The 24415-nt window shown below is 68.7% G+C and overlaps 1 protein-coding gene across 1 annotated transcript in view; it reads left to right on the top strand.

Moving 5' to 3' along the window:
- CROCC2 (ciliary rootlet coiled-coil, rootletin family member 2) overlaps positions 1 to 24415 on the top strand; it is a gene marked incomplete at its 3' end in the record, with an annotated part of 34141 nt that overhangs the window by 938 nt on the left and 8788 nt on the right. The window contains exons 2-19 of the mRNA XM_036025015.1: positions 6897 to 7047; positions 7991 to 8136; positions 10098 to 10204; positions 11380 to 11710; positions 12208 to 12308; positions 12424 to 12488; positions 12776 to 13001; positions 14032 to 14128; positions 14206 to 14298; positions 14402 to 14608; positions 14798 to 14997; positions 15477 to 15640; positions 15879 to 16204; positions 16469 to 16615; positions 16881 to 16985; positions 20360 to 20553; positions 23464 to 23591; positions 24036 to 24205. Coding sequence (XP_035880908.1) covers positions 6897 to 7047; positions 7991 to 8136; positions 10098 to 10204; positions 11380 to 11710; positions 12208 to 12308; positions 12424 to 12488; positions 12776 to 13001; positions 14032 to 14128; positions 14206 to 14298; positions 14402 to 14608; positions 14798 to 14997; positions 15477 to 15640; positions 15879 to 16204; positions 16469 to 16615; positions 16881 to 16985; positions 20360 to 20553; positions 23464 to 23591; positions 24036 to 24205 — 2958 coding nt within the window. The remainder of the gene's footprint in view (positions 1 to 6896; positions 7048 to 7990; positions 8137 to 10097; positions 10205 to 11379; positions 11711 to 12207; positions 12309 to 12423; positions 12489 to 12775; positions 13002 to 14031; positions 14129 to 14205; positions 14299 to 14401; positions 14609 to 14797; positions 14998 to 15476; positions 15641 to 15878; positions 16205 to 16468; positions 16616 to 16880; positions 16986 to 20359; positions 20554 to 23463; positions 23592 to 24035; positions 24206 to 24415) is intronic.

Raw genomic sequence — 24415 nt, 5'->3', positions numbered from 1 at the left:
TCCCGTGAGCTCCGGAAGCTCCCGTTCCGACTTTCTTAGCCTCGTCTGCATAACGACACCAACAACACTCGGGAATTATCCCCCCACACCCCTCCCCTTCACCCTGACTCCCCAGACCCAACCGGCTGCCCGGCCTGACATCCCACCCCCTGAGGGCCCCCCCCGGCCATCGCAGCCAGGCAGCCCCCCAGCCCCGCTGACCCAGGGGTCCCCCAGTGAGGCCGAGCAGCGGCTGGCTCAGAGTTGTTCATCCACCCTGCTCTCAGCACCTCGGGGCTGCCTGGGGGAGGCGGGGCACGGCCCCACATGAAACCCCAGTCCCCGGGGAAGAGCGACTGCCCAAAGGTGGTGCCAGGCGATTCCCCGGCACGGCAGTGTCACCACACACACGCACACGCATGCACATGCACGGGGCCAGGGTGTTGGAGCCGGGTGGCCCGAGACAAGCGGTGGCCCTGGGTGGGTCTCTGTACTCTGAGGGCCTGGCAGGGGGCTGACCGGTATGGGGGTGGGTGCAGCGGGGAGGCAAGGCTGACAGAGAGTTTCCCCCAGACTTTCAGCCGGTGCCCGGGGCCCTGTCAGCCCTGAGGGTCCCGTCACCCCCTCTGGACCCGGGGAGACGGAGGCTCCAGGGCGGGGCTGCCACGGTCACAGGCGGTTTGTGGGGGAACACAGAGCGGCCTCAGCACCGGCAGTGGGCGCGAGCGCGTGGCAGGCATGGCTGCCGGCTGGAAGCTGCCGTCTGAAGGCCCCAAGGAGCCTCGGCCGGGGCCTGCTCCACCCACCTGCCCCCTACCTGTTGTTTGCACCACGGTGATCGAGACCCCGGTGCCACTGCACAGGGGCCAGTGGGTGCCCCGGGTGGGGAAACCGAGGTTCCTGGGCACAGGGTGGCTTCAGGATGGGGGGGCCTCATGGGTGACCGGGCCCGGGCCTGTTCCCATGTTGGAGAGGCCCGTGGACACCCCACGCCGGCCTCTGTGCCCGCTCCCACCTCTGGCGCCCACACCCACGGGGCGACATCGGATGCCAGGAGCCCCAGCCCAGGCCCATCTGGCTCGTTTAGGGACTTCCACAGAACGAAAGCATCTCGGACGTGGCCTTGGCGCAGCACCATGTCTGTGAGCCCCTCAGAATGCCGAGTGGCCGTGGCTTGCCACACTCGCTGCTCTCCGGCTCTGCACACTTCCCACGGGGTTAGTGTGAACAGCCGTTGGAGAGGTTTCCGGGTCGGCCTGTCACGCATAGCACAGCCCGAACGTCCCAGACGTCTTTGGGGGCCGTGCGGGTGCAGCTCTGCTGGGGCCCCCCCAGGAGTCCAGGCCCTGGTCCGGGGCTGGGCGTGGGCAGGTTCGGTGGACGCTGCCAAAGGGGTGGCCGAAGGGGTCGTGCCATCCAGGCCACACGGTGTGCGGGGCTGGGGGCTGCTCACCCCGGCCAACACTCGGCACTTCCTGCGTTTTCCCGTGCGGCCATCAGGGGGCGTCCCGGGCCTCACACTGCGGTTTCACTGACCATGGGCCTGGGGACCAGGGACGCTGAGCGCCTGCCCCTGTGTTCACGGGCCCCCCGGAAATCTTCCGTGAAGCGTCTGCTCCAAACTGTTCCCCATGTTTGCCTGTTGTGGGGCCTTCTCTCTCTTCATTACGGACTCGAACATGACCGCATACACCGGAAACCGGCCCCGTTTGAAGACATGCTTTGCGAGTGCCTCTTGTGGGGGGCCTTTCCCCCGTCTCGGCATCTTTCGGGGAACGGAAGCTCCTCCTTCTCCTGCAGCACGCCCGCCAATGCCCCCTTCACGGCAGAGCAGAGCCTGTGCGCCGTTCCAGACACGGGCTTCGCCCGCTCCCGAGTCAGGGCCATGCTCTTCTGCTTCCTCTCGGAAGCCGGGCCGTTCCACTTTCACCCCGGAATCTGAAACCGCGTGGACCCGGTCTTTGTGTGCAGCGTGAGGTGGAGGTCCCGTGCATTTCCTTCCGTGTGCTGCCCGAGCCCCACTCGTGAAAACCAGCGCACCTGTGTGTGTGCATGTGTATATGCACACGTGTGTGCAGACTTTGGAGGCCCACCTGTTGCTTTGCCCCCACTGCTCCCTCCCCCTGGCCCCCCTGCCCCCCACGCCTCTGTAGTTAACTCCCCTCGGTGACGTTTCCCCCCCGAAGACCCCGAGCCCCGTGACCTTACAGGAGTAAACGGGGTGGGGGTTGGGGGGGAGGTCTCATCTTCTGCGGCTGCTTCTCTAACTACCTCCTGCAACGCCTCCTCTGGCCGCCGAACCCTTACTTACCCTTCGAGGTCCGATGCGCCTGCCACCTCCTCCCGGGAGCAAGTGTGATCGTGGGGGTTGCTGCCCCCCCGCCCCCCCCGAGCTCCCCGAGATGAGTCATGCTGCAGTGGGTGACACACACCTTAGGCCGGGCTTCCAGTCATGCGTGTAGGGACCCGTCTGGGCCAGCCGTGTGCCGAGTGCCAGCCATGCTGGGGGCGGGGTGGCGGCCCAGGGCGAGCGAGAAGTCGCCTCCCTGGCCCCCAGTGCCCAGGTCAGCCAGCGTCTGGCCCGGATCACTCCTGCATCATTAGTGGGGACCAGACGGAACCCCCCCCACCGCCGCCAGCAGCAGGGCCCTGCCCCGGGGCCCCAGGTCCCAGTGAGCGATCTAAACTGCGCCAGGCCGGGGGCCGGGCGCCGCTGCCGATACAGAGAAGCCCTTTCTCCGGAGGAAATGGAGCCTGGCGGCGGCCGCCCCACCCCAGGGCCCCCCCTGCAGCGGCCAAGCTGCAGGGGGACGGCAGGCAGACGTCCGGTGGCTGGGCCGGGCCGGGAGCCCTGTCCTCAGACCGGTCCTCGAGCTGTGCCCACCCACCCCTGACTGCCTGGGCGTGCGGGGGGGGGCCTGTGGGCGGGCCACTGTGGGAAGTCCCGGGGGTGTCCCGGCCGGCGGAGGTGGGGGAAGAAGGTAGGGGGTGGCCCATGTGGGCCCGAGGCCGCCCCGCGCACTGCCTGGGCTCAGGGGCAGCCGCACGGGGGAGGACGCCTGAGGCCAGCGTGCCTGCTGGGTCCCGGCCTCCGGCCCCTGGGAGGGTGCGGGCAGGCTGACCACCGGCGAGGGCACTTGGGCGCCCACAGGCAGGCCCTAACACTGCCACTTGTGACAGGGTGGCCGTGAGCAAGTCCCCAACCTCCTCGCCCATAACTCGGAGGCGAGAAGGTGATCTTCTGGGTCAAGATCATGGATATGAAGTGTTTGCTGAGAGACCCTGCGTGGGGAGTGTCCTGCGGCACCGCACGGAGGGGTTCTGGCCGGGTTCCCATTTCCGTGGGACCAGCTGGGCCCCATCCTCTCGCAGCCGCAGCCGGGCAGGCGCAGCGCCCTGCGGCGCCCCTGGCAGCCACGAGGGGGCACTGCAGGACGCACCCGCCCGGCCGCCGGGGCCCAGGCCAGCCCCTCCACTGCGACTCCGCGGCGCCTGGCTGATTCCGGGCATCCCCCGGAGGCCGCCTCTCCCAGCGCCTGCCCCTGGGCTCACCTGGGCCACCCAGGGGTCTCCACAGTTTAGTTCTGGGTGGGGGGGGGGGGGCTCATCTTCCTGTCCGTAAGTCACCGGGTCCCTTTCGAATACGTCCTCCTCGGGCGAGAACCAGGCCATCATCGGCCGTCTCTCCCCGCGACCCGAGCAGCCTGGAGGTTCAGCGTCGGGGCTTCCGATGCTGGTCGCCAGCGAGGGCAGAGGGCCACATCGCTCTGACTCTGCGATTCCGTTTCCGACCTACAAGCCCCCCTGCCTGCTCCCCAGCCTCCTCCCGTCCCCAGGGGGGAGTCCCGGAGACCCCACACCACCCCCCATTGAGTGGTGGGGGCATTCCTCCGGGGCCGTCCCCCGACACACACATTTTCACAGACGAGGCCACGAGGAGGCTGCGGGCAGGTGGCACACCGGCGGCGCCGCAGGGCCCCAGCCCAGGTCTGCTGCAGGGGTCCTGCTCTAATGTGGGGTGGGCTCGACAGGGGAGCCCACGCTCCTCCGGGTGGCGCCCTCCCTCCACAGACGTGATGGAGGGGCGGGTGACGCAGGGGTGGCCGCCGCGCCGGTCACACTCCGACCCTCTCTGGGGCCGGGGCGCCCCTCCCGGCCCTGGGTTACCGGGCGCCCGCAGAGCTGTGACCGCGCTGCCTCTAGAGCGCAGGTTAGCAGAGGAGGGCGCTGGGGAGGCGGAGGGAGGACACGGCCGGGCTCGACCCTGAGTCCGGGGTCTTTGGGGAAACGGAGTCCAGCCCCGCGTCCCCTCCGCAGACTCAGGGTCCCCAGGGGGCTCCTAGGAGTCTCCGGGTGCGCTCCCCGCACAGCAGACGCCCACCCTCCAGGCCCGGGCCGGGAAGTGAGCGGGCTGGAAGCAGGGCCCGGCCCGCCCGGTGGAGGAGGCACCGCGCCGGGGTGGGGACCGTGAACCCCTCGGGGCCAGGCTCCCGCGGGCCGAGAAAAGGTGGCCAGCGTTGAGGTCCCAGCCAAGTTCTGCGCAGGCCCGGAGGGCCCGGGACCCAGCTCCGCCCGCGCCCCACCCACAGCGGCCCCCCGCCCCTCGCCCCGCCCCTCGCCCCGCCCAGGCCCCGCCTCCGCTCCCCGCCCAGGCCCCGCCCCGCCCGGCCTCTCCCTCCTCCGCTGTTTCCGCGGGGGCGGGGCGGCCTCACCCCGCGGGCGGGGGACTGAGGGGGGCCGGGCGCCCCCTCCGCGCAGCCCCCGCCGCGCCCCCTCGGCTCCAGCTGGGCCGCGGCCCGTCGCAGGCACCCGGCCACAGCTGGAACCCATTAGGCCCCCGCGCCTCTGGGGACGCCTCGGCTAATAAGTGACCCTCTGTACACGCAGGAATGAGTCAAGTTCGGGCCGCGCTGCCGCTTTCCCGTTACGGGTGGCGCCGCGGGCGCCCGGGGGAGCGGAGGGGGGCGGGCGGGAAGCCAGGGGCAGAGGCCTTCCTGGCCCAGGAGGGAGGCTTCCGGGACGTGAGCCTCCCGCGGGCCCCGGCGGCTCTCGCCACCCGCTGGGCCTCAGTTTCCCCGGTTCTCGGTTCTCGTCCAGGGTTCAGGGCAGGCCGAGGCTGAGCCCCGCCCCCCGCCCCCCACCTCCCACCCCCCCGGCCGTTCCTCCCGGGAGGACCGCAGAGGCGGGGGTGGTCTTGGCACCGGGTCCTCTTTGGCCCGGAGGAGTGGCAGGCACGTCCCCCCGCTGCGCAGTGGAGGCTGCTCACGCCCACCCAGACTCTGCTCGCTGGGGCTGGAGGGGGGCGTGTGGGGGGTGTAGAGTGAGGGCGAGTCCCCAAGACCTCCAAGGGGACTGACATTCGAACTCCGGGAAAAGCAAGGCTCCAGCCTGCCGCGGGGCTGGGCTCCAGGGAACCGGGACCAGGGCTGTCACCCCAGTGCCCTCTGTTCAGGGTGGCCCACCCTGGGCTGCCGTGGGTACCAGAACAAGCCTCCCCAGGTGCCGTGAGGGAGCCAGGTTCCCGGCGACAGCAGCAGTCTGGTCCTGGTGGAGAGTCTGGGGGCCAGGGGAGCCTTGGAGGTGGATGCGGGAGGCCGACTCCAGGCTGGGTCTCAGGAGGGGAGGGGGTGGGGTGAGAGTGAGCCGGGGCCAGCAGGCAGCCTTGGGCTCCCACCGGCCTGGGGGCAGAAGGGCCAGCGCCCAGCAGGGGGTCTGCACAGGAGAGGGTGTCCTGGGAGAACTGGGGAGGCGTCAGAGGACGGAGGAGGACAGGCAGGGAGGCTGCCCCGTGGTCACTGCCCAGGACCCTGGGCTAGCAGGAAGAGCTGGGGGGTCACGGGGTGAGGGGGATTAGGCTGTGGCTCCGAGGGGTACAGGGAGGGGAGTCCCGGGGAGGGGTGTCTGGGTGCACGGGGCCACGTTGGGAGGGGGTGACAGCAGGACCCCACTTGACCATCCTGGAGTCACTGGAAGTGGACATCCCTCCCCAGGACCCCCGGGACTCACCCATTCAAACTGCAGTCACTGCCCTAAAACCAGACATCCCGGATGTGGGGGGGCGGGCGCTGAGACCTGTCCCACTGCTGGGTGACCTTGTCTGGCCCGGCCTGCTCCCCAGGTCCAGAGCTTTCCTGCTGGTTTGAAATGGCTCCTGCCCCCAGCCCGCGTCCACAGGCCCCTGATGGCCCCCCCCCCCCACAGTCAGCACCACAGTTAGACCCGGAGGCAAGGGGCACCCCCAGGGGAACAAAACACCCCCCAGCCAAGGCAGAGGGCCAGCTCAGAGCCAGAGACGCCCCAGGACCTGCACTTCCTGCCCACGTCCAGGCGGCCAGCTCTTCCGAGGCAGGGCGGCTGCTCCTGAGGCTGGAAAGGAGACCGCCACCCTCTCCACCCGCCACCCTGCCTCCCCAGGCCCCAAGGTGCCCTCACAGCTGGCCTTGTTCTAAGGCGGGGGGTGGGGGGAGCTCTGTCCTGATATCAGTTGCCTGCTGCTCCCCGAAGGCCCCCGGTGGAAGCTGAGAGACCACCCGCTGCAGGTGGGTGGGAGGGTGCATCCCCGGACAGGCGTGAGGGCCCAGCCCAGCCCTCAGGATAGGAGCCACGCTGAAGGGCAGGGTGTGGGGAGGGCCCAGGCCCGGTGTTCCTGGACCGGCCCTTCTCCGTCCGCACTTCCTCGCGGCGGTGACTGCGGTGCCTAGACAGGCAGGGCGCCCCCCGAGGTTCAGGCCGGGGAGCCGAGTCATGTGTCTCGGGAGACCTCAGCCTCGCCCAGTCCCCTCCAGGGCATCCTGCTGCAGTGGGGAGCCCCGTGGTCAGCCCCTCCAGCCCCGCTAACACCACTGGGCTCACGTGGGGGTGCCCGGCAGCTCTCAGAGCCTGACAGCCCCAGGTGCGTCCAGCTGGGTGTTTTTCAGAAGCTGGAGGACACTGTCCTGAGTCCCGAGGCCAGCAGGGAAGACCGGGCGCTGACCGTGCGGGGGGCAGGCTGGCCGGCCTCCCCCTCCCCCCTGCCTGCCCGCATCCGTGAGATCGTGGCCGGCAGCCTGGGCGAGGAGCCACCCCAAGGTGAAAGGAGGGGATGGGGGTGGGGAACCGGGGGAGCTGTTCAGCCACCAGCTGGGCTCCAGCTTCAGGGAGCCGAGCCCCCACTGCCCCCCGACCGGTCCGCTGCTGGCCTGCTCTCCTCCAGTGTGAAGGGCCTCAGAACCACACCCTCCCACGGGGTGGCCCAGGGGCCGTGTGTCCACACCCACAGCGTCCTCACCGCCAGGCCACGGGGACCTTCCCAGGCCAGCCCTGCATTTATTTGTTTGTGACATATTTGTGACCTCCAGCCTCGATTTCATCCACATTTGTTTTTCATTTGATGAGCGGAAACCCTCGTGGTTGAGGCTCAGGGGACAGAGATGCTGACCAGCCCCCCGTCCCCACCCCAAGAGCTTTGCTCACCCAGCCCTGCAGGCCCCTTGAGGCGCCCCCTTGAGGTGCCCCCTCGTTGCCACGCTCAGCAGCTGAGGAACGGGCTCAGAGGCTGGGTTCCTGCCTCCAGGCCACCCAGACGTGGGGTGGCTGGCCCCAGGGTGCTCATAACTCCGAGCCAGCCCAAGCCCCCCATGCGTGGGTCCCAGGACCCCTCCCGCACTGGGGGCCCATCCCAAGTGGGCACTAAGGAAAGAGAACCCGCAGGTGTGGTCTGAAAGCCCCTCACTCCTCACGGATGGGATCCCGTGACCAGAAATCAGCAGTTCCCACGGCCCCTTGGGGCGGGGGCACCCCCACTCCTCTGGAATTGTTTTGGGGCTCGCCCAGGGCAAGGGCTGAATTTGGGTGAGGATGTTGATAAACGGCGGGAGACGGCCCACTGACCGCAGTGCGGGCCAGGCGCTTAGCGTGAGGCCACCTCCACGCCTGGCCCCGGGTCAGACCAGCCACACTGCCACCATGGGGACCGGGTGCTGTGCCTGGGGGTACAGCGTGGCCCCGGGCTGACCCCGTGCCGTGCCCACAGGGGTGCAGGAGCTGGCCGCCCAGGCCGCCAGGCAGGAGGAGAGCGAGCTCCTGCAGGAGCAGCTGGCCCGGCTGGAGGGCCTGCTGGCCCAGGCAGGCGCCGAGCGGGACGAGCTGGCCGGCAGGTACCACGCAGTCAGCAAGCGGGTAGGTGTGCGTGGCGGGCTGCGACAGGCCCAGCGGGGGGGGCGGGGAGGCAGCCTGGCCCGGGGGGAGGTGTCGCCCGCTGGGACCCGCAGGTGGACCAGCGGGATCGTCAGTGAGTCTTAGGCGGTGGGTCAGCCACTCAGGCCCACCCCGGGGACAACGGGGAAATGGAGGTAAGGGCAGGGCGGTGCCAGGCCGCCTCGGGCTCTCGGTCCAGCAAAGGCATCGTCCACACGTGCTGCCTGCCCAGGGGCCCCGCGGGGGCGGCCTGGTCGGCCCTGACGGTGGGCCCAGAGCTGCGCCCAGGGGAGCCTGGCGCCGGTGCTCGGCCAGCGCCTGCCCAAGGGGGCGGGAGGCGGACAAGGCACGGAGCCCTTCGGAGCCGTGAGGACCAGCCCCGCCCAGCCCTCAGGCCCAGCTCGTGGGGAACTAACTGGCTGGGTCCCCACCCCCGCCCCTTCCCGGCAGCCAAGGAGCAGCTGGGACCCTGGGCCCTGGGTCCTCCCTGGTCCACCCTGGGTGCCCTCCGGGGTGACCGTCCCCGCAAGCTGCAGCGAGAGGCCCGTGTGGCCATCGCGTGTGGGGGCTGGGGCCGCCCGCTGTGAACATGGGGAAACCGAGGCAGGGGGCTGAGGACTCTGCTCGAGGCCTCTGAGTCAGGGCTGGGCGGCGTGCGAGGGCCGGCCCACAGCGCGGGGGGCCCAGGGTCCCTGCTGGGCACACCCAGCTCCTGCCCTCGCTGCCCTCAGAGCCCCCTCACTCTGTGGGGCAGGAGAGGTAACCCCACCTTCCAGAGGAGAAAACAGGCTCAGAATGGGCCAGAGCTGCCCAGGGCTGAGACTGCCGCCAGTGACCAGGGACCTGTGCTAAGTGCCCGAGGGCCCGGGACCCCTACGCTGGGGACACCCATTCTCACGGTGGCCGGCACACCCAGGGGGCCGGGAGCAGGGCTGTGAGGCGAGGGTCCTTCCCCGGGGCCAGGTCCGGAGTGCCCGGAGAGCTCCCCGTGAGCCCCCCGCTGGCCGTGGGGGTGGGGTGTCCCCAGCACCAGGCAGGAGGCGGTGGGAACGGCCGGTGGGAACGGCCGGTGGGAGCAGACACAGCAGGAATTCTACGGATGGATTAGTAATCCCGTGAGTCAGACCTGAGCTCGCCGAGGCCGCAGCTGGACACACACTCGGCCCCCCGGTGTGGCACCAGCGGAGGCCCCAGCCCCCCCAAGTTCCCCAGGTGGCTGGCGTGACTGCTTCCTGGTGTCCCCAAGTCTGGCGGCAGCATCCGCCCACGCGCCTGCTCCATCTAGAACCTCCGGCCCCCCCCTCCCTCCTCTGGCTGGTGGCCGAGGAAGGGACACACCTCCCCACACACCCGTCCCCAGGTCCCCGGTGGCCCCGGTCCCCAGGTCAGGACACAGGTGTGGCCTCCAGCTCTCCTGGCCTTCCTACCTCTCAGTCCCCCCACCAGCCTGCCCTCAGGGCCTGAGTCCCCTCTCCCGACACCCCAGAGAGTGCTCCAAGTAGGCACATCTCGGGGAGCCAGCACGCCCTTTCCCCCTCAGAGCCCCAGGGCTCCTGTCTGCTCAGCTCTGGGGCAGGCCTGGCCCACAGCTGGGTGTGGCCCCCACCCACCTGCTGGACGAGGCAGAGGTGTGCGCACAGGCAGGAGGGGCAGCTGGAGGGGGCACCCCACACTCACTCGCTCTCGTGGGGGCGACCCCAGGTCTGCTCTGTGACTGGCTGTCCTGCCCCTCATGTGGCAGCCCAGACCCTCAAGGCCGCCTCCTAAGCTGGCTGCACACCCTCGGCCCTTGGGCAGGGTGTGGACGCCAACCCATCTGACCCATCGTGGGAAGGGGCCTGAGCTTCTCCAGCCCCAGCCCCAGGTTGACCCGGGCCAGCCAGCCCTGCTGGGTGCCCCGGGGGGCCCTGCCTCCCACCTGGTGGGCCAACGCTCCTCCCCAGCTGCAGGCCCGGCTGGAGACCACGGAGGCGCGGCTGCGGAGGTCGGAGCTGGAGCACAGCATGGACCTGGAGGGGGCCCTGGGCCGCTTGGAGGCCGCGGAGCATCGGTGAGGCCTGGGGACACGGCAGTCAGGGCCCAGAGGGCTCCGCCGACACCCCAAGGGGCAGCGGGGCCCAGGGGGCCTTGGGGCTGCTGGCCATCCTCTTCCCAAAGCGGCTTTTGGTCGAACTGGCCTGTGGGTGTCGGCTACAGGCTTGGGGCAGGGGAGTGGGGGGGCGGTGCAGGCAGGGGAAGGACAGGGCAGAGCAGCGTAGGGAGTGGGGGCCAACCCGGCATGGCCTCCGGCCCGGAGTGTGGGTCCCACAGGCCATAAGGTGCTCCCTGGGCCCGCTCTCTGGGGCGTGGCCCTGAGTGGACTGCGGCCCTCAGCGCCCAGCCCATCCTGGGCACCCCGGGGTGCTGCTCGGAGCCCACGCTCCTGCTCCCTGCTCCAGCAGGGGCTCCCTGGCCCCTCGGCCTCCGGAGGCTTTGACTTCATGGTCAGGGTCTCGTTCGTCCACCATGGAGGGCACGTGTGACCCCAGCCCTCAGAGGCAGCCCCTGCCCTCTGACCCCTGGCCCCAGGACGAGGCCCCAGAAGGGCAGGTGCCCCTCCAGCTCTCCGCTGGGCCGCCCACAGCCCTGGGGAGCCCTGGGGAGGTTCCCCTCCGGCAGGCGGCCATCCTCAGGGCCTGGAAGGGAGGAGGGTGCTGGGAAGCCGTTGGAATCCAGTGTGTTCAGGGCTCACCCAAGTGCAGGCTGGCGCCCCAGGAGCAGGGAGTGTGCTTGCGGCCTGGCGGGAGGGTGCCGCTCTGGAGAGTGGGTCACCCCGACTGGGCGGGTTTGGGGTCCCTGAGTGCAGCCGTACTCGGACCTGCCCTGTGTGGAGAAGGCCCCCAGGCCACGGTGGGGGACTGCCCCTCCCCATCCCCCCCCCACCTCACTGCAGGGGTACACCTCCCCCAGCCTTGCCTCTCTTGCTTGTCTCGGGGTTCGCTGCTGCCCCCTGGACTGCAGAGCCGGCCTCAGTTGTGGAGGCAGAACCAGGAGAGCTCAGAGGGGGAGGGGAGGGAAGGGTGGCACCCAGATGCTGGCCCTGGTTTGGGGACTTCGGGGGACCCACTGCAGATTGCTGCGTGGGGCAGGCAGGGGGCTGCACAGGGAGCTGGCGGCGGCCGGGTCTCGAAGCTGCCCTGAGCAGAGCCACCGCCCACGCCGAGGTGGTCCCCACCCCCCCCCCAGGAGCACCAGCCTTGCCCAGGTGAACACACTGCTCAGGCAGCAGCTGGCGCACATGAAGAAGGCCAACGACGCGCTGGCCGCGGAGCTGGCTGGGGCCACGGGCAGCGTGCTCCGCCTGCGGGCCCAGCTGGAGCTGAGGGAGGCGCGGCGCTGGGCCCATGGACAGGTGCTCCCCCCACCACTGCCCCCTCTGCACCGGGGCTGCTGGGGTCAGGGTGGGCCGCAGGGGCCAGGGTGGGCTCGGAGGGGAGCTGGCTTCCACTGTGCCCCCTCCGTGGGCGGCACCCTGGCCTCCTGCCTCTCTGTGTCCCCCACTCGGTGTGGCCGCAGAGTGCGGCGTAGGGGGCCCTAGGGTGGGGAGACCAGCGCTCCACTGAGAGGAGGGCAGGGCCCTGAGGCCAGGTCTGGACAGTAGGGACAGGCCGGAGTCCTGCCCCAGAGAGAGCCAGGTGTCAAGGGAGGCTGCCTCCTGGTCAGACGGCAGCAGTGACCTCGCCCCTCCCCACCCCTGGCCAGGGCAGCACGGCCTGAAGCCTTGGCTGGTCGGTCTTCTGAAACCCTGGGCCCTTGGGGGGGGGGGGGGTCAGAGTGCTCCCGGGGCCAGGCCGCTCACCTGGAGTCTCGGGAGCCCTCCCGGGCGAGAGCTGCCCTCCACCCCCGAGAGGAGCAGAGCCAGGGAGCTGGGGCGGAGCCGAGGGCTGCGGAGGAGAAGTGGGGCAGGGGGTGGGGGTCGGCGGTCAGCAGTCGGCCGCTGTGGGAGCAGGTGGTGGGAGAGAGGGGGGGGTTGCAGGGCTCCTCACCCCTGGCCCCTTCCTTTCCCACCCGCAGCCTCTGTGCCTGGAGGAGCAGCCCCGGGGCCTCCTCCTCCTGTGGAGGCAGGTGACCGCGCTGCGGGCACCCCTGGCCGAGCTGCGATCGGCCGCCGAGAGGTGAGCAGGCTGCCCGCCATGGTGGGGGGGAGGGGCATCAGGTGGTGCCCAGGCCGGGGCCCTGCAGGCTGCTCCCGCGGGTGCAGCCATGCTGGCCCGTGAGCCCCTTCCCCAGCCCTGCGGGGCCTCAGGTCAGCCCCCCGGGAGTGGAGGCGGGGGCCGGAGGGCAGTCAGAACGGGGTGAGGGAGGCCAGGGTGCAGGGCAGCGGTGAGAGGAGGAGGAGCCTCGGGGTGCAGCTCCCAGCACCTCTCGGCTTCGCCCTGGGCAGCCGAGCACCTGCCAGCCCTCCGTGTGCGCCCGAGGGAGCTGGGCTCGGAGGGCCCACCTGCTCCGAGGCCTTGCCCAGCGCCTGCCCCCCCCCCCCGCCCCCGCCCAGCCGTGACCGGGGGGCAGTCCATAGCACGTGGTGGGGGCCTGTCCTGAGACCCTGGCACCCCTGGGCCCCGAGCCCACGGCTGGTGCTGAGGCTGGGCCGGGCGCTGCCGTGTCCCCAGGGGCCTCGCCGACATGCGGGCGGACACAGCCAGCACGGCCCGGCGCCTGCACGCGGCCTGCCTGGACCTGGACTCCAACCTGCGGCTGTCGGCCGGCAGCGTGGCAGGCGCCCTGGAGCGGCGGCTGCGGGACCGGGAGCGGGAGATGCTGCAGCTGCGGAGCCGCTGGGACGCGGAGAGGGCGGCGCTGCAGGCCAGGTGGGCACCCGAGCCGGCGAGCGGGCAGCGAGGTGGGGGTGGGGGGAGTGGGGGCACGGCGTGCCCCCTTCCTGTCTGCCAGCAGCTGGGCTCCGAGCGGCGGGCCGCCGTCGCTCCAGAGGCCACGTGACAGCCCCACAGGCTGACAGGCGTGCCCCACCTCCGTGGCCGGCCCTGGAGGCCACAGCCAGAGACCCCGGCGTGGAGGGTCTCCGTGGCACCGCCGAGGGCCTGTGCGCTGTCCTCATGGCCGGCTCCCAGAAGTGGGGTTTTCAGGCCTCGAAGCATGACCCTCCGGGCTGGCACTGTTTTGGGGTCGGCCGTTGGAGAAGCAGACGCACCGGGAGAGGACAGGCGGGAGGTCCTGCTCACAGACTCCGTCTGGGGCTCAAAGTCTGTCTCCTTCAGCAGCAAACCGGGGGGCAGGGGCTGGAGTGGCCACAGGCACCGTGTCAGGCCGACAGGCTGGGGCCCGCCCACCTGCCCTCGGGGGCCTGGAGCACGGTGGGTGTCCTGGGGGGGCCGCACCCAGGGCCTGAGCAGAGCGAGGGCCGAGGGAAGGGACACCCAGGTGCCACAGGGGAGCCGACGGACTCCCAGAAGGAGGGGTCCTGGGCAGGAAGGGACCCCAGCGCTGTCACTCACCGCTAGACCTGTGGCTGCAGGGGCGGCAGAGGCCCGGCATGCGCACCGCACGTCCGGTGTCCCGGGGACAGGCGGGGCCCCAGAAGCCACCGCCCCGAGGCGGGAGGCTGAGTCCGCGTTAGCACGGGGACCTCGGGTGCCGACCTTGGGGGCTGAGCTCCACTGCCAAGCCAGGGGGAGTCACGGAAGGTTCTAGAGTAGGAGAAAGGCGCCTGGTCAGACCAGGCACTGAGGCCCACCCACAGAGACGGGCGTGGCGGGTGCCTGCGGCCCAGCTGCACCCGGGAAGAGCCTGGACCCAGCCGGTCACGTCGGGCCCCCGGTGCCCGGGGCTCATGCACTGCGCTGACCCCGCGGGCCCCCCCCCGCCCCGGCCCTTCTGCAGGCTCTCGGAGCAGACGCTGCTGGTGGGGAAGCTCACAGAGCAAACCTCGAAGAAGGAGAGAACCATCTCCTCCCTCAGGGCGGACGTCCAGAGGCTGGTGCGGGGCCGGGGAGGGCGGCTCAGGGCCGGGGGCGGGGGGCGGTCTGTGCCCTGCTGAGGCTCTGCCGGCCGCAGGAGTCCGAGCACCTCAGAGGAGGCCGGCGGGCAGCGGAGGACCTGGAGGACCAAGTGCAGTCCCTGCGGCGCGTCCTGAGCGCCATCGCGGAGGTGCGGTCCTCTCCGCCCGCCCGGGGCCCCCGCTGACCTGCGGGGCGGACAGTCTGGAAGGTCCCGCTGGGCACGGCCCTGAGCGCTGTCCCCGCACGTGCAGGTGGCCCGGGCGGACTCGGGGTGGCCGGTGCTGGCGCGGAGCGGCGGCGCTGGTGGGGAGGAGGCGCCGGGTCCACTGAGGAGCCCCCCGAGCACCTCGTCCCCTCGCTGGAGCCGGCCCCCGCCGCGGGCCCCCTCCCCGGCCGCCCTGGACCCCGCACTGGGGGCCGTGCAGGCAGCCATCGAGAGGCGGCGGCAGCGGGAGCAGGTGCCCACGTCCGGGAGCTGCGTCCAGGTCCCCGTGGGGGCGCAACGCCCGTGGGCCGGCAGGGGCTGCCACGGGGCGGGCCCCGAGCCCCACGGCCCCGGGAGGGGGCTCCGCCCACAGCGCCTGCTTCCTCGGGGGTCTGTGGTCAAAGGCCAGAGGGGGCTCACGCCGCTCCCCACCCCGGAGCAGGAGCTGCGCCTGCAGCTGGAGTCCTGCCAGGCGGTGGTGGCCGGGCTCCGGGAACAGCTGTCGGAGAGGCAGCGGGAGCTGCGGGCCGCGCAGAGGGCCCTGCGGGAGCGCGAGCGGGAGCGCGAGGGCCTCCTGGACGGGCTGGAGGCGCAGCGCCGGGAGGCCCAGCACTGCAGGGCGGCCAGCGATCGCCTGGGCAGGTGGGTCACAGAGGGCAGGCGGGCAGGGTGGGCAGTCCCGGCCCAGGCACCGCCCTGCTCCAGGCTGCCTGCCTCGGCCCCTCGCCCACCCCTGGCCCCCGCCCCTGGCCCCCCCAGCAGCCAACACCAGCCCCTTTCCCCTCATCCCCAACATGGACTGAGTCAGGCCTGCGGGTGGCAGAGGGCTCCACGCAGGGACACACCAGGAGCAGCAGCTCCCTGTTTTAAGGACTCCCACAGGGCCGGAGGGGACAGGCCTGCTGGCCACCCCACACTGCAGGCCGGCCGGGGGCTGGAGGTGGCTGGACCTGCCTCGTCCCTCTCCGCACGTCCCTGAGCACCTGCCCCCAGCGCCCCCATGCCTGGCGCCCACCCTGCCCCGCCCCCCCCCCCAGAAAGTGCCCAGTGAGGGCCGCCCCGCTCCCCTCGGCAGAGGGGCTCCCCCAGGGCTGCCCCAGCCTCGGTCTCCCCGCCCCCAGAGAGAAGGAGGCCCTGGAGGCGGAGGTGGCGGAGCTGAGGGGCCGGGCGGACGCCTGGGGCTCGGACTCGCAGAAGCTGGAGGCAGAGAACGCGGAGCTGCAGGGCCGCCTCCTGCTCTGGGCGCAGCGAATGGAGGGGCTGCAGGCCAGGTGGGCCGGGCGCGGCCCCTGCCACCCGCGGGCGTCAGTGTCTTCTCATCCACGAGGGGACCCCTCCCTCCACAGCCTTGTCTCGGGGGGTGGGGGTGGCAGGTTCCTCCAGGCTCCCCCCGGGCTGAGCCATCATCCCCATACCCGCCCAGCACCCGCCCAGTGCCCCCCTCAGCAAACCCACCACCCAGACCCAGCAGAGGGGGCGCCCCAGGCAGGTACCACCCACCTCGTCCAGGAGAGTCTATTGAGGCCCGGATGGAGCCCCACCACCAGCCAGGAACCGGGGTCTTGGTTTGGGTGCCGCCCTGTGGACTCACCAAGTCCAGGCCTCCAGGGTGACCCTGGGCTTGAAGGAAGCTACAGGCAGCCCCCTGCCCCCGGGGCCCTGCGCCGACCTCACGCCCTCTGCCTCTGACCTGGGGGGGCTCAGTCAAGGGCGCCTGGAGCAGCTGGAGGAGAAGGTCTCAGGGCTCAAGAAGGAGCTGGCGTCGGCCCGGGAGGTGCTGACCACCGCCCAGCTGCAGAGGGACGTTCTGGAGAGCGAGAGGGCGGCCCTGCATGGCACCCTGGCCCGGGTACGCCGCTGGGCCCTCTGCCTCCCACTCCACGAGCCCCCCTGCCCCAGGCCGCCCTGTTGCCTCCCCTGGCCGCAGCCTCCGTGCCCGGTGGGGGCCCCTGCCGTGGGGCCCCTCTGCCATCCCACCCAGACGTCCTCCGGCTTGTGTACCCCCATGATGGGGGGCTCCCTCTGGCTTCCCCCCGGCACCAACAGCTCTGCCCATGACCCTGAAAGTCCCCTCGGGCATCCCCCCAGGGTGACCGCTGTCCCCCCCACCCAGGCCGAGTCCAGCAATGCTGACCTGGAGCTGCTCGTGACCCGGCTCAAGTCAGAGGGGGCGCAGCAGCGGGACGCCCTGGCCCAGATGGCCGCCCTGACCGAGGGGCTGGCGCGGGACAAAGGTGCCCTGACCCGCCAGGTCCTGCAGGTGAGACGGGGGCCCCGGTGGCTGTGGGACTCGGTCCCAGCTCCGGTCTCTGAGCCCAGAACCCCCCTTGCACCTGCCACCCCCACCTTTTCCACTGCCCGGGCTGCGTGCAGGTTTGGCGGGGAGGGGGGCCCACACAGGGCCTGGCCTGCGGGAGGGAGGGTCACACCCACCGGGTGGCCGGGGGGCAGGTGTGGTCAGCTGGTGGGGTGCGGGGGCCTGGGGCCCAGCATGGACGCTGCCCCTCCCGCCCCTCCCTGGGCAGCTGCAGCAGGAGCAGGACCGGCTGAGGCAGGAGCGGGCGGGCACCCAAGAGCGCCTGGTGCAGGCTGAGCAGCGGCTGGAGCAGCTGGAGGGGCAGGTGGGCCAGGTGAGAGTTTGCAGGGGTTCCTGGCTCCCTCTCTGGGGCATGGACCTGCAAGGTCACAGGTCACCTGACCCGGTCGCGCTGGCTCAGCTTCCCAGCTGCTGTGCTGCCTGGCCGGGGCTGCGAGCACAGGGCAGTTAGTTCCCCCGAGGCGGGAGCGGAGGACGGGGAGGCGGCACTAGGAAGGCCCTGGGCCTCGTGCCCATCCGGGTGTCCGGGGGCAGGGTCTGCCCTCAGCAGGGGCCCGAGGCCCAGGGACCTCCCACTCGGGGTGGGGGGCACAGGGCCTCGCTGCTCCCTGCGGTGAGCTGCTTCTCTCCCTGCCGCCCGACTCGCTCGCCGACCCTAACCCCCCCTTCACTGCCTCCACCCTGCACCCCCCTCCCACCCTCATCCCCCTCTTCAGTGCATGTCCATGGGTCATAGGTTCTTTAGCTTCTGCATTTCCCACACTATTCTTGCCCTCCCCCTGTCTATTTTCTACCTGCCGTCTATGCTACTTATTCTCTGTACCTTTCCCCCCTCTCTCCCTCCTCCCACCCCCCTGTTGCTAACCCTCCATGTGATCTCCATTTCTGTGGTTCTGTTCCTGTTCTAGTTGTTTGCTTAGTTTCTTTTGGCTTTTTGTTTTAGGTGTGGTTGTTAATCATTGTGAGTTTGCTGTCATTTCACTATACATGTTTTTTATCTTCTTTTTCCTAGATAAGTCCCTTTAACATTTCATAGAATAAATGAAATTTATTTATTTCCTTGAACTCCTTGAACTTGACCTTATCTGGGAAGCACTTTATCTGCCCTCCCATTCTCAATGAAAGCTTTGCTGCATAGAGTAATCTGGGATGGAGGTCCTTGCCTTTCATGACTTGGAATACTTCTTTCCAGACCCTTCTTGCCTATAAGGTCTCTTTTGAGAAATCAGCTGATAGTCTGATGGGAACTCCTTTGTAGGTAATTGTCTCCTTTTCTCTTGCTGCTTCTAGGATTCTCTCCATTTTAATCTTGGCTAATATAATTATGATGTGCCTTGGTGTGTTCCTCCTCGGGTCCAACTTCTTTGGGACTCTCTGAGCTTCCTGGACTGCCTGGAAGTCTATTTCCTTTGCCAGATTGGGGAAGTTCTCCTTCATTATTTGTTCAAATAACTTTTCCACTTGCTCTTCCTCTTCTCCTTCTGGCACCCCTATAATTTGGATGTTGGAGCATTTAAAGATGTCCTGGAGGTTCTTAGGCCTCTCCTCATTTTTTTTTTGAATTCTTGTTTCTTCATTCTTTTCTGGTTGGATATTTCTTTCGTCCTTCTGGTCCACACTGTTAATTTGAGTCCCAGTTTCCTTCCTATCACTATTGGTTCCCTGTACATTTTCCTTCATTTCACTTAACATAGCCTTCATTTGTTCATCTAATTTGAAACCAAATTCAACCAATTCTGTGAGCATCCTGATTACCAGTGCTTTGAACTGTGCATCTGATTGGTTGGCTACCTCTTCGTCACTTAGTTATATTTTTTTCTGGAGCCTTGATTTGTTCTTTCATCTGGGCCATTTGTTTTGTCTTGACGCACCTGTTACGTATGAGGGGCGGAGCCTTAGGTGCTCACCTGGGAGCGGCAACCACCTGCTGGGTTGTGACATTGTCTGTGGGGGAGGGGTCTGAGGGGGAATAATGGCACTTGCTCTGCTCTCTGTTGGATTTCAGTCACTTCCCCCACTTCCCACAGCAAACTGGGCCCTTCTGGTGCTGGTTCCCGGGCGGGTGGGCTTGTGTACGTTCCAGGGCCCTGTGGGTCTCTCCAACAAACTCTCCCGTGAGGCCGGGAGTTTCTCCCGCTGCCGCCGAAACCCCACAGGTGTTCTCAATCATAAAGTAAGTTGGGAAGGTCCCCTCATCCTCCGTTTCCTGGGGGTGTCTTTTAATGAGTGTCACATCCTCCCTGTCGGTAGAATTCGCTGGCGGGGCGGCTCGCATCTGAGCGCCTGCCGCTGTTTGGGAGTCAAGTGCCAGCCTCCTTGTCGCTCACTTAAGTGTAGCGTCTGTGCCTTTTGGCCCCTCTGATTTTTAAAGATATTTTCCCCTATTTTAGTAGTCAAAAACTCAGTGTTAAGATATATCTATGTGACGTTTTCTTTGTATTTACCTTTTTAGGGTATTACGGCTCATTCTAAATCCGAGGCTTTAGAAAACAATGTATTCTAGTAAATTTGCAAAATTCCTGTCCAGCGTCTGTTCAAATACTCTCTCTCCTCTCCCTCTGAGACCAATTAGGCACGTGGCGGGCCTCGTCCTGTGCATCTGTCACACCCTTTTCTGTATTGTGCATCCTTCTTTCTCCTCCCGATTCAGTCTGAATACGTTGTTTTGTCTGCTTTCCAGACCATCACTCCTCTGTCCTGTCCAGTGTGTCATTGGGACACTGTATTTGTAAATCACATTGTTTCTGTTCAGTGTCTGGCTCAGTGGGGAAACCACATCTCGCCATTCTCCTTCCTGAACGTCTGCTCACAGCCGTTGGAGTGTGTCTGAGCGCCCCGAGGAGGCGAGGGGGCATCCGGGTTCACTTGATGTTCGAACGTCGGCTTTTGTCCCGTGGTCTTATCTCCCGATACGCCTGGCGAGGCTGGTTAAAGGTCAAACCCCACGCACGTAAACACCACAGAAATGGTTGGACGGATGCCGCTCCCCCGGAGAGGGAGCGCGCTGGGCTCTGACAGGCAGCGAGGGTGGACGGCAGCCGCGCTCTGAGGCCGAGGGCCACTCCACTCCAGCCCACCAGGACATGGCTGGGAGCCCGGGGCCTGCCTCGGCCCTTCCACCCCTGCAGTGGCTCTGAATTTGAGCTTCTGGACCCCTAAGGCTGCAATGCTGCCAGAAATGCTCCTTGACTTCTCGGATTCTCAGTGAAAGCATTTCACTCGGCACACGCCCAGAAGAGGGACGAGGCCCGGAGTGGGACCTCGTTCCTCTGCCCCTTCCCTCCCGGGTCTCAGCTCCTTCCGTCCCAGCCAGCCCGGCAGCTCGTGGGGCCTTGGTCGTGACGGGTCTGGTCCAATCCGTGTGACGTGCTGGGTGGTGGTGTTAGTCTGGAGCAGCCCCGTCCACTGTCAGCTGCTGCCGCCATTTCTGTGCGGTGTTTGCTGCACCCGGACACCTGTGGTCCTGCCTGGGTTGTCATGCAGGCTGGCAGCTGGGCATGCCCGGTGCTGCAACTCTGCCGTCATGGCCACTGGAGTGGAGGCCCCCTCTGCTGGGGCAGCGCACGAGCACCCTGAGGTCCCATGTGTCCCGCACCCACTCTCTTCCACCTTTTCCTCCATGCCAGGCTGCAGGGAAACCACTTCTTCCGAAGTCCATTCCCTGAAGAGCCCCCCCACCTCCTCTAGGTCACATGTGAGAAACAGGCCCTGGAGGAGCAGCTGGCCCAGAGCCTGCAGGACCGAGAGGCCCAGACGGACACGCTGCAGAGGGCCCTGCAGGAGAAGGAGGCTTTGTCTGGGGAGCGGGCCCAGCTGCTGGCCAAGCAGGAGGCCCTGGAGAGGCAGGGCCAGCTCACAGCCGAGGAGGCAGCTGACCTCAGGTACCCAGCGGCCTGCGGGCAGGGCACGCCCTCTGTTCACATGGCTTTGCCCTCCGAGAGTCTGCACTGTAGCAGGGGGCGGGCAGGGTGGGGTGTCTGCCTGGGGGAGAGGCTGTGGGCGAGGGGAGCATCTGGAAGAGGTGGGTCTGGCGAGAGCCCTGGGGTGGCCTTCCTGGGCCAGGGAGCAACTAGTGGAAGGAACACATGGAATTTCTTGTGTGTGGACATGAGAAGTTCAGGGTACACGTGGCTTCAGGCAAGGCTGGATCCAGGTGTTCCCACAGTGCCACCAGGAACCTGCCTCTACCCTTCTGGTTCACAGGCTCAGGTTAGAGGGGGCCAGGGCCCAGTGGCTGCTCCAGGGCCCACCCCCAGCAGACACAGAGTGCCCCTCCCCCACGGGGCCCGAGAGCCCCTGCCTTTCACCATCTTGAGCTCCTTCATGTCCCTGGACCAGTCCTGGGAGTTATGGAGCTCAGATTGGCCGGCTGTGGTCACAAGTCCATTCCTGGCATGAGCAGGGGGGTGCCAGCCCCAGACAACCACGAGGCCGAGAGCAGGGGCAGAGTGAGCCCCAGCGACCACGGGGCCACTCCCAGGGCATGGAACGGGCACTTCAGGCCACACCAGGGGTGTCCGCTGGCTGCCGCCCGAGAGCTGGGCTGGCCCCATGGCCTCTGGACGTGCGGACGCCGACGGCCTTCCGGGCCTTGCGGGCCCCTCCCAGGAGCACCTGGGTGTCTCTGCAGAAGGGATGTCCTCCTGGGACTCCAGCATCTGGGGGCCTGGACACTGCCTCTGCAGAACCACAGCTTCCGGGAGTCCAAACAGAAAACCTGCCTGAGGCTGCGGCTGCGGGTTGTCGGCAGTGGGGGGGTCCTGGGGCCTGCCCGTCACCGCCCCCGGCCCCGCCGGGCTGGGAGCACGGGGTGGGGGCCCTTCCCACCCTGCCAGCATCTGCTGCTGGATCTGGGGCCCTGGCCAGCGGTTTTGGGAACCCGGGATCCTGCGCTGACCTAGCCCTGACTGCTGGGCCCAGGACCCCTTTGCAGAGTCACACGCCTGCCAGACGGTGTTTCAGGGTGACCAGCCTGAGCTTCTGGTGACGGGGCTGCTCGGGGCTTGTCCTGAAACCACGGCCGCCTGGCCCCCGCGGTGCATGTCCATCCCGATGGGCCTGGACGGTCTGGCCGCTGCTGTCCCCAGAGCTCCCAGGGCGTGTGGGTGGCCAGCTGCCTCCACAGTCGCCCTGACTTGGGAGACCCCAGGCCCGAGGTCCCCCAGGACCCACCCCAGGCCCTGGGGACATGCCCTCGAGTTCACGGGGTGCCAGCGTGCTGCTCAGCCGGGGAGGTGGACCCAGGTGCACCCCACACACCCGCCCAGGCTGGCCTCAGGGGGCTGGGCTGCCCTTGGGCTCCCGTGGAGGGAGACACTGGACACGGCCTCAGCCTCCCGGCCTCCGGGTGCCAGTTCTGTGCAGCACAGGCCTCTCTCCCAGGGCAGACCTGGAGGTGGGGACGGCGGTCCAGGCGGAGGGGGTGGGGAGCACGTGGGTGCTGGCCAGGTGGGGGCAGGACGGGGGACTGGGATATCAGAGAAGTCAGACTTCTGGGCTCCGCGGACACCGGGGGCCCTGGAAGGTGTGGACGGGCCCGGCCCCCCACAAAGGCAGCAGCGCTGTGCTGGGGAGCAAGACCGCCCGGGGCCCGAGGCTGCCCCGCCCCGCTGACTCGCGTGGGCCGTGGGCCGGTGTTTCTGTGCTCCTGCGGGCACGCGTGCTCTGCATCCGTGCTGCGCCCGTGTGCACACCGCGGCACAGCAGGGCTCCGGTCACCACGCGCTCCCCGCTGGCCGGTGCTGCCGGGCGGCTGTCAGAGCTCGGGCCGGAGGAGACGGGGCTGCGGTCGGGGGCCGTCCTGTCCCGGGGGGGTGGTCTCTGAGCTGCGCAGTCATGCAGGGCAGCTCCTGCCCGTGACGGGGCCACGCGTGTGCGTGTGGGGTGCTGCTCCTGCTTCCAGAGCAGCCGCCACGTGACGGGGGAGCCCGGAGGAGGAGAGAGTCCTCATCCTGCTCACAACCCACGGACAGGCGTGCCGCGGTTTCTGAAACACCGTGCCGTCCCCCGGCACCCCAGCGGAGGGTGGTTACACAGCCACAGCGCACCCCCCCCGGCCCCCCCGCCCCGTCCGCACGCTGCTGGCCCGCCGTGTCTCTAAGAAACGAACGCCAGGCGGCGCGGCTGCTGGCGGGCGGACAGACTCGCGTCGGCTCTGAACCCCGTCCCCGAGAGGCGGCCCCCGCACCCCGGCCAGCCCCCCAGGGGACATCGTGATTGGTTCAGTCTCCGGGCAAATCTGGCGGGGCTGTGATTTTTACCCCCCCCCCCCCCCGCCCTGAGCATGGACGAGGCCGGGCGAGTTCCACGGGGGTGTGAACCGCGGGGGGGGGTTTTCGTGGGTAACAGCCACCCCTCCCCTCTCTCGCTTTTCTGTAGGGTCAGCCGACTTTCTGTCCTTGGTGGCAGGAAGGAGCTCTGTGTGTGCGGTGGACACGGGCCTCTGAGTGTCCAGTGCGGAGCTTCCCTCCCAGCCTTGTCTCCCAGCCTGGTCTGTGGGCTCTTTCTGCACGAAAGCCGCCCCCCCCCGCCCCCTGTCGTTACACCTCTGCGTCCCTGTCTTCCGGGTCTGGTGTCTTCGTGACGTTATAAAACACCCTCTGTGTTTTTCCCACGACTTCCATCGTTCTGAGTTCCTCAGTTGTTTTGTTCTTGCATTTCCCGTGTGATCCACGGGACACGTTCTTGCGTAGGGTCCGGGTGGTCTTCGCAGATTTCACGGGAAGATGCCCTCTGTCTGCCCTCTGTCTGCCCTCTGTCTTCCCGGCCCGCCATCTGACCATTCTCCTTAGGGCCCGGCGGGATGAGCTGGAGCGCAGCCTCCTGGAGGCCCAGCGGCGGGCAGAGCAGCTGCAGGCGCAGCGGGAGCAGCTGGAGGGAGAGGCCCAGAGCACCCGGCTCGCCCGGCAGGCCCTGCAAGGTGCGCCCGCAGCCTCCCCTTCTCCCTGCGCGTCCCCCAAGGGCCCCTCCTGCAGCCCGCCCCCCAGGGGGAGCTTCCGGACCTGGGGCCTGGAGCCTGTGGGGCTGAATGGGTCTGCCACTGCTGTGCCCGAGGAGCAGCCCCACCCAGCCTGCTTCCCGCCCTGGCCTGAGGCTTAGCCTTGGGTCAGCGCGACAGCCCTGCCCCATCCCCTGAGCGCCCACCCCTGCTCAGCCCACCCCACTGCCAGCCTCCCCAGCCCCTGGGCCCAGCCTTGGCCAGGACACCCACCCCTGCAGTGGGGCTCTGTCCCTGCAGCTTGTGCAGCGTCCTCAGGGCAGGTGGCTGTCAGGCCGCACGGGGTCCACCCAGAGAGGCCAGGGAGGGAGGGTTCCGGGGTGCGGGGCCCTCCGGCCAATCCCGGACGCACCCGTCACTTTGCAGAGGAGCTGGAGCAGCTGAGAGGCGCCTGGGAGGCCCGGGAGACGGAGCTGGCGCGGGAGGTGGGGCGGCTGCGGAACCAGGTGGCACGGCAGGAGCGGGGAGCGCAGCTGGCCCTGCGGAGCCAGGCGCTGGGCCACCGCGAGGACCTCGCACGGCTCCGGAGGGAGAAGGTCTGTTTCCCTGGGCCGCCGGCTGCCGCCGCCCCAGGAGCCTTCCCCGTCCCAGAGACCGCAGCCCCTCGGGCGAGGGGTCCCGGGAGACCAGCCAGCGGGCGGAGGTGCCGGGCCACACTGAGGCGGGGCCTGGAGGGTCCAGGGGGCAGATAGGGTCGTGGGGTACACCAGGGCGGCCAGCCCCCTCCCTCGCAGGAGGGGCAGCCT

The sequence above is a fragment of the Phyllostomus discolor genome, chromosome 4 (genome assembly GCF_004126475.2).
Source record: "Phyllostomus discolor isolate MPI-MPIP mPhyDis1 chromosome 4, mPhyDis1.pri.v3, whole genome shotgun sequence".
Taxonomy (NCBI): domain Eukaryota; kingdom Metazoa; phylum Chordata; class Mammalia; order Chiroptera; family Phyllostomidae; genus Phyllostomus; species Phyllostomus discolor.
This window is presented reverse-complemented; position numbering and strand designations above follow the sequence as displayed.